Raw genomic sequence first — 14,803 nt, 5'->3', positions numbered from 1 at the left:
GCCTAATATGGAAAAAGACTGAGTAGGCAGGAGAGAAAGAGAAAGATGGAAAGAGTGAAATGCAATATGCTACTTGGTTCTCCACTAATCGTCTTCATGTTAGTGTTGTAAATACTGCAGCAGTAAGGCACAGGGTTTAAAATTTTTTATTTCCAAGTCAGAGCTGTGGTTTAGCCCCATCTGACAGGTTGAGTTGAGGGGTGCTTATGTGGGCGACACAGGTTCAAGTTCTCCTCATTCCTAGGGTTTGGTGGTATGACGGACGGTGTATATATTGTGCAATGTGTCAGCCAGGAGAATTTTTGTTCTAGTGTTTATATTGCAGTAGATGTATTGATGGGCAGGACCATCTTAATTTATGTACACTTTAGCTATACAAAAAATAATACAAAATTACCCATAAAAAGTCACAAAAAAGTCAAGATGAGGACAAACTTGTTAATTTTTGTAAATTATTATTTTTTATTATTTATATAACTAATCATTTATAACTGGTCACATTAATACAGAATTGTGACAGGTGTTCATATATTGTCTCTTTTACAGTGACTGTGACCAATCCAATCAGGATTTTAGTTTTGGAGTGTTTTGTTTTTAATTTAATTGTTTCAGAACGTGAAGAGGTTATTGTACTGATCCCAGACTTAACCATATCTTTTGGTTTTGGTCATCAAATTTTGCAGTTTTGATGTTCATTTTATTTATTTATTTTTGATTGATATTCATTTTATTGAATTGCATTTTATTGCATTGCAGAGTTGGTCCTCCATATCCATGACTCATGCATGATTCTACTTTGACTCATACAGTGATATATGATTTTGGTCGTGTTCAGGAAACTTGTTTAAAAAATAATCAGTTCAGTTTGGAGTCACTAGTGATGCAGAAATTACACAGTTGCCCAGTTTTGTGTGTCTTTGCCTGGTTTGGGCCTCATTTGACCTGCCTCTGAGCTTTTTCCAAGGCCGCGGAAAGGAGAAAATGCCCAACAAATGTTTATTTTTACCAGAGTGGTTGGTGTATTTGCTAGTGCTGAAGCTAGAGCAGTGAAAGGAGCTCTAAAGAGAAGAAAATACATCCACACACGTCTGCAGGGAAACAGGCCCATTTCTAATCCTCCTCTATTCCTGAAATCACTATTTCCTCCTGTCGTTTCCTTCCTGGAAATGTGCGCTGTCAGTGGGTGAAAATTGTGTCCAGACTCCTCTAAGTACTCAAGCCAGAATGTCTGTTTGAATATTTGTTCATGGACCCAAATTTAGTTGAGAAACTATTTTGGGGCAAACTATTTTGGACATTAACTTAGCTAAATAAAACGACCTTACCGTTTCTCTAAACACATGCAATTAACCCTGATGAGGGTTTAGCAATTTTTTTGGACATCATATCTTGTGTCTGTTTGTGCAGCTTGGTTTTCTGGTTTTTGTTAGCCTCGATTTTCCATATTCATTCTTTTTTTTCTTTCTTTTTTTGTTTTACTGTAAATCTTTGGAAAGTTTACTCCGTAACTGTATCAGTAGGCCTGTCGCAATAATCAATATATCGACTTATCGTGCAATATATGTACATGACCTCAATAATTTTTGGTGACGCAATATATCATGAGTCATGAGGTGCTAGTTCAAATTTAAAAAATGCTTCTACAAAAGTTTCATCTGAAGATATGGCCTTGTTTAAGGATCTGTGCCTTTGTGCATACAGACATCTGACTGCTAAGTAGTGATTGTGTTTTTCAACAATAGTGTGCACCCTTAATTTACAGAGAAAACAAGGTCAGGGAAAAATCAGTAGATGGAAAAATATTTTTTTGTGCTTGTTACTTTGCACTTTTTGTTAGAAAATGTTTATTTATTCAAGTTTTTTAAGGTCTAAAATCTAATATTTTGATACTTAATTTCCATGATCTAAATATTCTTAAAAATTAAAAGTTTGTTGTCATTTGAAAGTGGTGTAGGCCTTCTTGCATTATTATGCTGTTACATTATGATTATATATTCAGTGGCATAAAATGGTCTTTAAAATGACAATAATATCGTTTATCGCAATTATTTCTGGGGCAATATATCGCACAACAAAAAGTTGTTATCGTGACAGGCCTATGTATCAGTTCCGTCTGAGTCGACTGATTACAAATGTGAGTGTGTACAGTGAGTCTACAGGCCTCTCAACCTCCCATTTACTGGACTCTGTTTGCATTCAGCTTCTCCCCGTACAAACGTTTAAATAAATGGAAATAAAAACATATTATGCCCTGACATATTATGTCCATGTTAAATCTGTTTTTCTTTTTCAGGACATTTCAGCGAGAACACTCTTAAAGGTGGTTTTATAATCTTTCCAATAAAGCTCTGAAGCAGCACAAAGACAGGGCAGTCAGTCAGCTTTTGTGTTTCCCACGTCGGAAAAAGTGCACACACAAATATGGTTTCTGCACTTTAAAGCCGTGCTATCAAAATATTGCACTAAAGCAACCAAATTCTGTGCAAAACATCATTTGTTATTGGATTCAAGTATGTTTGGGACTTCTTTTTTCTTCCTTTAGATTTCCATTATTTTCTTCAACACCAACATGCACTGGCAAAATAAATGTATTAAACAGAAATGTCCCTAAAATCTTAATATAATATTAACTAAAAATATTAATTATATTACTTCATTTTTATTATTAATAATTATAATAGTTTCTTCAGATTTATAGTTGATGCAAGTGAACCTGTATTTAAAATAGTCTGGTTTGTATTTTCTTTTATCTCGCGTACAGTTGTTCGTGGTTTTCAGATGGATTTGTGGCCAAAATACCATGTATTTTGCATTTCTATCCTAACTGCACGATTTTATGATTAGTTGCATTTATTGTTTGCATTCAGTATTGTTTTTTTTGCCTAAGGCTCAATTTTGGCTCTTGACCCATCAGTTGAGGTCTTGTGGTGTTTTGAGGAAGGTGTTTAAGCAGTCTAGCAGTGTTTCAGGAGATGGTTTCGGTGGAGCAGCTGTGAGAGTGTAAAAGCTTTCACTGCTGTGAGCTGCAGAACTGGCTTATCGCATGAGATCCACAGCGTGCCGAAGTCACGTCTCATTATGTTCCTTTAAAACCTGCTCACTGCTCGCAGCACAACCAGACCAGGGAGTGCTGTGTTTCTCTTTTTTTTTCTTTATTTCTCTCTGTTTGAATTACTGCAGCCAAGCAGCCCTTGGCCATTTCTCCCTCTTTCTCTCTCTCTGTGGTTGCATTATGCCTAAGAAAAAGTGACACGCTGGTAACTATGTCATGCTATATTGATGCCACAGCTGACATCATTCAGCTTGAGCCTGAGTTTCATTACTTTGCCATAAGCACAAAACCCTCCTATTGAACATAAGTTCATTCGCATATGGGGATTTTTTTGGCTGATGATTATCACAGAACTGTAAAGCAGCGCTCTCATTATGACTGTTTTATGCACACACACGCATAAATGGCCACGGTGGTGTGCGCAGAGCTTCGAGTCTTGTTAATGATAATTGATAGATGTGCATGTTTAATGTTTGGTTGGGGTTTTTTATAGCACAGTCTGGTGCTAGTTTAGGCTTTTAGAAATGGTCAAATATGGAAGTAATTAGTCAGACCAAATGAATGCCGCACTAAACGGTTAAGGGACTGCGGTTCACAACGTGCCTGGGAGGTATATCTGTGTGTGTTGTTGTTGTTGAAAACTTACCACTGAAAGTGAAAATAGTCAACAAAACATAATTGGATAAATGATGACTGCACATGGGGCTTCGGCAAAAGTTGGAAACAATGGAGGACTGTGGGTGCAATAGAAAACTCTGTACACAATTAACTGAAATATCATGGAGAGATTTTTTTTTAAATATATAAATCTGGAATTTACATTTTCTCTTTTGGTTAACAACAACGAATGGGAAAAAACGCATTTCAATAAATGCGTCAATAGAGAAAAGAGCCAGGATGATTCATTTCCCCTTTCTACTCTAATTGAACTGCAGACGTGGCTTTTGATTGTTAGAACTAAATTTTGAGTAAACACATGAATAACTTGTTTTTTGCTCTTCTCTCCCAGGATGAATTCCATCCGTTCATCGAGGCGCTGCTGCCACATGTGCGTGCCTTCGCCTACACCTGGTTCAACCTGCAGGCCCGTAAGCGCAAGTATTTCAAAAAGCACGAGAAGCGGATGACCAAGGATGAAGAGCGTGCCGTCAAGGATGAGCTCTTGGGCGAGAAACCCGAGGTCAAACAGAAGTGGGCGTCGCGCCTCCTTGCCAAGCTCCGCAAAGATATCCGGCCTGAGTGTCGGGAGGACTTTGTGCTGTCCATCACGGGGAAGAAACCTCCAAGTTGCGTCCTCTCGAACCCAGACCAGAAGGGGAAGATAAGGCGTATCGATTGTCTGCGGCAGGCGGATAAAGTCTGGCGTCTGGACCTGGTGATGGTGATTCTGTTCAAGGGCATCCCGCTGGAGAGCACGGACGGGGAGCGACTGGTCAAAGGCGGCCAGTGCTCCAATCCCATCCTCTGCGTCCAGCCTCATCACATCACTGTGTCTGTCAAAGAGCTGGACCTCTACCTCGCCTACTTTGTGCAGGAGAGAGGTGAGTTTGCACAGTTGCTATGCTAACAAAGCTTTTGCGCATGTGAACGAATTCTCGCCCATTCGGTACGGAGGGAGCGGATGATTCTCGGAACTACGCTGTTGCTGAACCGTAATGGCAGTACTGGGAAGTCGCGTTGTGTGAAGGTACAGAGAAACCTATGCTTGTGGAGTGGCAGTTTGGCGTGCGGAGTAAAAAGATGCTCTAGCTCATTCTTCTGAGAAAGCTGTTGACTCATCATCCTGTGCTGTTGGTACCAGGAGCTCCAAATTTTGAGTGCAGCTTTTGCTTGCAGGCCTCAGAATGCAGCGTGAAGCACCACGCTTTTTCAAACCAGAGCCGCACTGTCAGAATCACCGACATTTAGTTGGTTTTAACCAGAGAGACAGGAAGAAAGGGAGTATAAGACATACGCAGAGCCAACACTGTAAATCATTTAAAATAAGTGGGTCTGCTCTGACATGCGGGTAGATGTGTTTCAATTTACTGGATGTTTGTTGTATAAATGGAGCTATGAAAGCTGTTGGGATACATACGGGCTGATATACCATTTCACTCTGCATTCGTCATTTGTGAACTTGACATTATGCTGTAGTTTCTGCTAAAATTTGGCAGCATTTTGCAGGTATTTTCAGGTATTTTGGCAGCATTTTGCAGGTATTTGAAGGACACTCATTAATTTATTAACTTTAATTAACTTTACTTTTGGCTTTTTTTTTATTTGGCAAGCATGCATCAAATTGATCAAAGTGACAGTATATACTGTACATCTATAATGTTACAAAAAATTATATTTCAAATAAATGCTGTTCTTTTGAACTTTCTATTCAGAAAATAATCGTAGTTTTCACAAAAATAATTTTCTTTTTCAAAATTCCTAAGGAGAAGCAATGTGTTTTGAGCACTGAATCAGCATATTAGAATGATTTATATATATGTATATATGTGTGTGTGCATTCTATTTAATTTGAGTTTTTCTCATAAATTTAAGTTTAGGCTACAACTTGGCATGCTGTCGATTAGCACTGAACATAATTTTGACTCATCCTTTAGTTTGTAAAAACAAACTAAAATGCATTTACTGTAATATGCTTATGGTTGAAGCCTGAATAAATATTTAAAACATGCATTTTCTTGCGTGAGGTTACCAGTAAGCAACATGGAAAGAATGTGATGTAATTGTTCGTAAAGCAAACTTCACCCACAGGACTTAACATTATGGCCAATAAACCGTAACCATACGTTCATCCACGTAGAAAAATAGTCAGACCTCCGAATGATGATTCAGACAATTTAGTAACCTAAACAACAAACATTTTTACTGCAGATTTCTTAAACTTAACTACAGGTGTCACGTGCTCTCCCTGAGTTTCCGTTGTATAAGTATTACTGTAAATGCATTTTCCGTATGTTTTTTTAAAACCAAAGTATGAGTCAACGTTATTTTCTGTGGTAATTAACAACGTGCTGCAGAAGCAGTAAATATAACTTTATAATACCGTTTACTCGTTCAATTCAGATATGTTCCTGTAGAAGTGACACCAAGGTGTGTGTATATTAAGGATGTGCAGTGCTTATAAGTTCAGTTGAGTGGTCAATGTGTCAGGATGAAGAAGTGTATGTGTGTGTGTGTGTGCTCGTGTGTTCAGTACAGCAGCAGTTAGGGTGACTCAGCATACTGAGTATGCGTGAATAGTGCTGTAGCATCTCTCTTAAATCCCCCCTGCACTACATTGTGTTCCAGACCTTTTATTCAATTAAATCCCAATCTGAGTGTAGTAGGAATTGTTTATTCTCTTTTTTTAACTGCACTCTACATCTCCTCATATACAGAAGAGTCTTTTGTGCACCTTAAATATATGCACCAATCAGGCATGTAAATCAAAACGCTTCAAACAGCAGTTATTTCAGCCCTCAAATTTGATTGGTCGAGCAGCATTGATAAACAATCCAACAACACGGGAACTTTTTACCGTTTGTATCACTCCACCTGTGTTTGCAGCGTTCCAGACCAGAGTAAACTACTGCTCAAAAGTTTGTAGTCAGTAAGATTTTTAAAATGTTTTTAAAAAGTCTCTCATGTTCACCAAGGCTGCATTTATTGATCAAAAATACAGTAAAAACAGAGATATTATGAAATATTATTACAATTCAAAATAACTGTTTTCTTTTGTAATATATTTTGAAATTTAATTTATTTCTGTGATGCAAAGCTGAATTTTCAGCAGCATTACTTTAGTCTTCAGTGTCACATGATCCTTCAGAAATCATCATATGCTGATTTAATATGAAACATTTCTTGTTATTATCAATCTTGAAGACAGTTGTGCATCCAGCATACAGTTTCTTTCAGGATTTAATGATGCATTTATTTGAAATATAAATCCTTTGAAACAATTTAAATATCCTTATCATCACTTTTGATCAATTTAATGCATCCTTGCTGAATAAAAGTATTAATTTCTTTAAAAAAAAAATCTATTCTATTACGACTTTTGAAAAATAGTGTATGTGCAAGGTTTCTCCCACCAGTGACCTGTGAGGAGGAAATGGAACCATTCCACTCAAATATTCTGTTCCACAAAATGTACTTCTTTGGCCTAATTCATGTTTTATTCGTCAACTTTTATTTGTTTATTTGTCTGGTGTATAAAAACAATATCACATCAGCATAAGTGCTGTAGAAGGAAATAAATGCTTGCCAAGCATTTGAAAATTATTTTAGTTCACAGCTGCAGCTTGCCTTTTTCTCTCTGTCTTTCGCTCCCTTACTCATTCGTTCTTTCTTATTTCCGCCCCTTTTGTCTTTCCGCCCCCTCAGGCGACCTTCACCCTCAGTTGTCTGGGTCAGACAGGCAGCCCGCATGTCACCTGACCTGCCTAATAGCCTACAAACTCCTTGCTTTAAACAGTCAGATAAGGAACTGCGTCCGTTCGCCCTCACTCCTACTAACGGCAGCACCGCAGAGAGAGAAAGAGAGGAAGCGCAAGGAAATGAAAAGGGGGAGTGGCCAAGAAAAAGGCGAGCGTGAAAGAGGCATACAGTCAGCATTTGCCCTTAAAGACACAGGGCCATCTTTCACTTGCAAGGCATGCTCAAATTCCCTTCATCTCAGTGAAGTTGAACAGGACCGGCAGTGTTTCTGCAGTGGCAGCTGTGTGTTAGTGTGTGTGCGATGAAACTTTCAGCTCTGTTTCGGTATCTTTGCTAATGGAGCAAAGAGCAGGGTGGGGCGGGGGTCCCGCATGGCGGCCAGATCGAGAAACAGTGGCCATTACTCTTACTGCCCTCCTTCTCTCATTCAACAGGCTATTCGCTTCGCAAACGTTACAACCGCAAGTCTCTAGGGGTGAAATGGCTCCCTCGAAAGATGATCAAATTAATTACATTTTTGAAAGATTAGGCTACCAACCTCATTAGAGCTATGCGATTTATCTAATGTAGCTCTTCGTTTCGGGCCGTATCGGTTTCCAGTGGGGTCACATGACCTGGCTCGTCCACCAGTCCTTTTTTTATAACTCTCAGTCTCTGAAGCTTTTGCTGGGACAATAAATATTATGCTTGTCAAAACAAACAGGATGGTGGTTTGAGCGAACTGGAGCACACGGCTGGTTTGGTGGCACTGGAGGCGTCCGTGCCAGATATCAAGCCTTGGTGTCCTGCCATCTGAAGAGGCACTAAAACACATCGGCTCTCTTTCCATTTATTTCACATGTGAGAATGCACTGCAAGTCAGCTGAGCAGGAAGATGCAGCAAACACACATGTGCTCACATTGGGCGCACACATGTTCAGTAAACACAGAGGAGCTGGAATGTGCTCCAGTGCTCTGGCAGCGGAAATTTGGGAGGGGGGGAGAAAGAGGGTCAGCTCAGGTCAAGTTCACAGCGCTGTCAGCCTCCAACAGGGGGAGGTGTTCGGTGTGCTTATCTTCTTAAATAAAGGGCCAGTAGCCTATTAGCAAAGCAGCACATGTTGGGTTATAACAATTTTATTCAAGAAAATTACTTTTTTATATACAAAATGTTTTATATATATGGGGTGCTTGCAATACTATTGTGGTGAGATATCTTGTAGTCTACAGGTATGTCAGTAATAGTTATTGTTGTAAGTTACATTATAACAATACTGTCAGATATACAGTCCATAAATCTGACAATGTATTGAACATCTGGGATTTATGATTGGATTTAATCCTTGAAATATGCTCATTTTTAGCATTTTGATAAAACAATCTTATTAAACAAACAAACAAAAAAAAGGGTTATGCAAAATTAATAAAATATTTTAGATTCTGCACTATTTCTAGGTTACTAATCATATAAGTAAATATGTGACATTGGTCAAGTGAACTCTCTTTGTACAGATGGTCATGCTGGAGAACATGATCAAAAAGTTTTTAACTTCTGGAGTTCATGCAGCTCTTGTGCTGCTGTCAATAAAGCAAAAGAGGTACAAACCAAATAATAATACATTCTGATTTTCTTCATATTTTCTCCTGAAAATGTTTATTTAGAAAATTAACATGGAGCAAAGAGCGTTTCCACTAGTGCTCTCAGACTTTTGGATTGCTACATAAAGCAAAGATATCATTATACATTAAGACTAACTGTCAAAGGTGCGATTTCCTGACACGAAACAAGACCTGCTCGCTTGTGGCTGAAGCTTGCGGGTCTCAAGAAGAAATATCAAAGTGTTCTAACCCCACAGAACTTTCTTTTCACACTTTACTAGTTCTTTAGGTGTTTCGGTGAAAGACCTGCTATTTACAGTAAATAACTGTTAGCCCAATCCTCTGGCTGCTTTCTGAGCAGTGCTTCCTGAGAGAGAGAGCACTCTTCGAAAAAGAGTCTGACATGCAAGCCTCTCTGTCTGAAGGGAGAAATTCTTGGAGTTGGAATATGTCAGTATTCAGTAACATAATGGAGCTTTGATTCCTCTATGAGTTCTGTCATATCAGCTTTTAACAGTGTTATCTTTGCAAAGCTAAACACTTCCTCTGATGCATGAAGCTCCTATTTGATGTCATTGTAGCTCATATTAAAAGCAATATGCCATTTATAAATCATGATGATAATGCAATGGTGTTTGTTCTTTACAGTACCGTTTAAAGTTCATGGTACAGTTGTGTACAGTCATTAGTTTACATATACTTCACTCTCGGATAAAAAGGTACAAAAGCGGTCATTGGGGTGGTACCTTTTGTACTTTTTAGGTACTAATATGTACAGTTTGGGTACTAGTATGGTACCAATATGGACCGTTAAGGGACAACGGTGTACCTTTTGAAAACACAATGACATCTTTTGTACCTTTTTTTTCCTCATACCTCCTGCATAATATGTAAGATGTCTAGCGTTGTCTAGCATTTTTTAAAGAGAGATAAATTCATAAAGTAAAATAACAAAAAATATGTTTTAAATTTATTTGTATGTTTATGGCAATATTTTTTGTAAAACATTGTGCGTGTATATATATATATATATATATATATACATATTATATTTTTCTTAAATATATACATGCATGTGTGTGTATTTATATATACTTATATTCCAAAAATGTCATTTTTATTTTTAAATCAAATTTATATTTTTATTTAAATATTATATATTTTAAATATTATATTTCAGATAGCTTCAAGTTAGTACTGTATAAAAAATACAGTTTTTACAATTTTTGAAAAACTTGCACATTGTGCCAGGGGCTTGTAAACTTATGAGAACTGTACGTGAATATTGCAATTATTTATTACCATGATATGTTTCTTTAGTTTTCCATAGTTCCCATAGTATGGTAGAGATGAAATTATAACCCAGATATAAATGAAATGATCAAGAGACCTGAAAAAGACAAAGGCAAGACAGAAATATTGGATTCACTGTAACTGAGCAAAAGACACAGAATAAAATAAAACAGCATGAAATTAAATCAAAGAATGTATAAATTCATAAGATACATATATATATATACACAGTATATACACGTGTCAAATATATGGAGAGAGAGAGTGAGAGAGAGATGCGTGCAGAGGGAGGTCACAGATGAAAGTCAGAAGCATTGCAGCTCTATGGTAATCAATCTGTCAGATCAATGTGTGGGGCAGCTGGGCAGAATACAACTGATGGTGCTGACTGTTCACAACACGCTCACTTCTCCGCTCCACGTGAGATACGGTGACCCCTGAGACCGCAGCGGGACAGGCCAGCCAGAAAACTGCACATCCGCTAAGTAGTATTTTTCAATCAGAGCCCAAAATTAACACTCACCAAGAGGAAATATGAGAACTCTTTGTTTTTGGTGCGTAAATAAAACGAGTATTACTGTATTACTGTTTAAGTCATCTACAGTAATTTGCTCGGACAAGCAGCATTACAGGTTATTTTTGGACTTTCTTTTCAACCCTTCATCAATCTGTTGCTTAATTGGGCCTCACATGGTTCTATCCTTTGAGAATGCATGGTCTAAAAAATATTGTAACTCTGCGTTCTAGCTAATAAATATTAGCGTCAGGCGATACAACAGAACGGTGTCTTCTATCATACGCATAGCTGTGCAGTGCATCCATATCCACTACATCTGATGGTTAACATCAGTCGATCAGTAGCGTGTGCACGTACAGTACTCCTCATGACCTTACGTAACCTCCTGAAGAGTGCGGATGATAACCAGACACGGCTCCTCGCTGATTAAACAGTGACTCCCTGATAAACCCCTCGTGCATTACTGTATCTCAAACTGCTGCTACAGGTCACCATCGTTCCGCCATCTGGAACTCTGTTTAGTGGAAATTTAATAGAGGCCACCTGAACTATCTGAGCCGTGGGGCCTAATTTACCAGTCGTTTGTGTTCACACAACCCTGAGTGTGAAACTCTGCTTTTATTCGATTTTAGGACATCTGTTGGAAACACTTTGATAAAGTTAAATTTCTTAAGTTAATGCATTAGATATCCTAAACTTTACAACATTTGTTATTCTAGGTTAATGTTCATTTTTATATACTAAGGTTTGTTTCACATTTCAAGTTGCACACAGTAAAAAAATATTCGGGATGTTGTAAATAAAGATTATTAGAGTAGGTTTTGCATGAAAATACTATTTCAGTCTTTCTGTTTAAAGATTTCACATTTACTTCAGTGTGTTACTTGTTATTTCTTTGCTAGTCAATTTCACAATTACAATTATTGAGTGAAAATTGTTTCTGCACCAAATCTTTTTTGGTATATAAATTAACAGTGAACAATGATATATTTTTAAATTAAAATTAAATTAATAAATGCTATAAATTTCTTTGTTTATTGTCAGTTCATGGTGCCTAATGAATTAAGTTTAAATTGGTTAAATTATTAACAAATTGAACCTTATTGTACAGTGTTAAGTGCAGTTACATTTACTGGGCAAAATCCTTTATTTTCAATAGAAATCCATGCATTTGGGAATTTTGCATGAGGAGGAAAGATTTCCCTGTGTGGATTTCGCAACAGGCTCAGGTTTTTCACAATTTGCCATTTTGACCAACAGAAAGCTACAGTACCAGTCTTTAATCCTTTATAAATTTATTAAAATTGTAATAATAATAATAATAATAAATAATAACATTCATTCATGTTTATCTAAAATCTATGATAAAATACTCAGTATAAGATTTAAAATATATATATATATATATAATCCAGTAGCAAGCATTTACATTTTATGTAAATATTTATGAGAACTTTCAAGGATTTTAAATTCCAGATTTTTGGCCCCCACTGATTGAATTTGGGAATGTACATGGATTGTCCTTGACTTGTCAGGGTGTTTGTGACTGGCGGGCACACGTTTTAGTTTGCTTTATAATGAAAGGAAAGCATTTACATGATACTCACTGTTTGCAACTCCCTGTCTGCCGGTCAGATTCTGCTAAACCACTACTAATTGGAGTATGTGTGTGAGAGAATGAGAGAAAGTGTTTGAGGTTCTAGGTGGTCCAGCCTCGCTGGGAGTCTTGGATTACTGACTCTTAATATCAGAGAATAGATGGAGGGAGCGGACAAAGAAGTGCAGGGAATCTGTTTGAACATTCCGGGAGATTGAGTAGAGCGAGTAGGTTTGTGCGTGACAGACCGACGGTGTCCTCGAGCCCTATAAAAATGTTTCTTCTGAAATGCTGATGCCCCAGCTGTTACAGTGCAGACAGACAACTCCACAGACTTGACCCATCCTGTCTTTGCTCTGCCAGGCTGTGTGTGAAGGAGAGTGTCAACTTTATTTCGCAACCTCAGCGCAGCTGCTAGTGACCACTATGACTATGTCACAGGACACAGCACTGAAGGGAGAATTCGCTAAACAGTTGCGGCACTTTTGCATGTGGTATTTTATTGTAGAAGTGCATTTTATTCCAGTGTGACTATGCGCTAAATGTCAGTTTTAAAGGGAAAGTTCATCCAAATATTAAAATTCTGTCATTATTTACTCACACATATGTCATTTCAAAGCTGTATGACTTTATTTATTTTGCAGAACACAAAAGAAGATATTTTGAAGAATGTTTCAACTTTTTCTTATACAATGAAAGTCACTGAGCTCCAAACTAACACCACTTTTATTTGGTTTCATGACATCTCTAGGATGCACTTTATAATAACGTTCAATTTGTTAATACATTAGATATCATGAATTTGACTGCATTTTTTATTCTAGATTAATGTTAATTTATATATATATATATATATATATATATATATATCAATACTATATATAAGACGTGTTTCTTATTTCAAGTTGTACACTGCAAAAAATACTAAAAAGTACTATTTCAGTCTTTTATTTCAAAATGTCATGTTTAATTCAATTTGTTACTTGCTATTTCTTTGTAATTAACTGTAAACAATTTCTGAGTGAAAATGGTTTCTGTACCAAATTTTTTTTCAGTGTATAAATTAAATTAAGAGTGAACAATGGTATATTTATAAATTAACATTAATAAATGCTATACATTTTTTTGTTCATTGTTAGTTCATGATGCCTAATGAATTAAGTTTAAATTTGATAAATGATTAACAAATAAAACCTTATCATCTAGGTGTGATCACATTCACCAGTGTTCAGCCAATTCGCCACATTGACCAATATAAAGCTTTGGCCATAAATGGGGACCAAAATAACACTGCAGCTCAATGATTTCATTGTCTGTACAAAAATAAAATAATAATAATAATAATAAAATGAAATGTCCTTTTAATTTAAATGACTAAAGACACATTTCGCACCTAGCTAAACTTTAATAAGAGTGAATAAGATCCATTCTTTATGCCAAAATACCATATGAAAAAGTATTAGTATCCATGATAGAAACTCCTTTTTTATTACGAATAAAAATGTAATTAATTGAAAATTTCAAAAAATTGAAAACGTCATTGAGCAAGGTGCTACCACAAAGAACACGTCTGGGGATCAAAACTGAAATTTTCAATTGAAACCAGCAGGTATATCAAAACATCTTTCGCACAGATTTGAAAGCCTTTTCAAGTTTGGTTGGAATCCCCTTGATTTAGTTTACTCTCAATACATGTCTAAACTAACGCTTTTGTGACCACAAATGGGAAATTAAATTGGTATCATTTTCCATCTTGACTCAGAAAAATGTCTGAAATAACGACAACGGAAGCCGTTCCCGCTGAACAGGAAGTGACACTCTTATTTTTTCTTTACCGTTGACAGCACTGTTTAAATGCCGTTACTGAAACTCCTTTGTGAAAAATGAAACTTGAAAAAGACGCACTTCTACATGCACTGACGCAAGTGTCTTAACTTTACAAGAAGCTTTTCTTTGTGACAGCAGCATTCTGCTTTAATGTGGTGTGTTGTGACAAGACAATTGAAGACATGTTATTCAGCTTGAAAAATTCCCTCTCTGGCTAACATGTTTTAACTGAATTGATGAGTCAGGCAATTCAGCATGTAATTTACCCTTTGAGGGGCTTCCTCTGATTTCCCCCTGACGTCTCTGAGGTTTTGGAAGTCGTTTGCTGTTGCTGTTTTGGAGATTTGCACGGCCTCTGCATGCAGTATCCTTTGTTGAAATAAAACTATGGCTGTCAACAGATTTAAAAACGCACGCAATTTGTGATTGATCATACATTTTTTGTATTATTTTTTTAAAGGAAAGAAAACTAAATAAAATATATTTCATAAAAAAATTTATAATAATAATAAAAAAATAATAT

At 36.7% G+C, this 14,803-nt stretch overlaps 1 protein-coding gene across 5 annotated transcripts in view; it reads left to right on the top strand.

Moving 5' to 3' along the window:
* Positions 1 to 14,803, top strand: part of LOC107745803 (nuclear factor 1 C-type-like) — a 113,286-nt gene that overhangs the window by 37,470 nt on the left and 61,013 nt on the right. For all 5 annotated transcript variants that reach the window (XM_016559801.1, XM_016559802.1, XM_016559800.1 and 2 more), the window contains one exon: positions 4,062 to 4,593. In XM_016559801.1, coding sequence (XP_016415287.1) covers positions 4,062 to 4,593 — 532 coding nt within the window. The remainder of the gene's footprint in view (positions 1 to 4,061; positions 4,594 to 14,803) is intronic.

This window comes from Sinocyclocheilus rhinocerous, unplaced genomic scaffold (genome assembly GCF_001515625.1).
Source record: "Sinocyclocheilus rhinocerous isolate Xijiao unplaced genomic scaffold, SAMN03320098_v1.1 scaffold558, whole genome shotgun sequence".
NCBI lineage: Eukaryota > Metazoa > Chordata > Actinopteri > Cypriniformes > Cyprinidae > Sinocyclocheilus > Sinocyclocheilus rhinocerous.
This window is presented reverse-complemented; position numbering and strand designations above follow the sequence as displayed.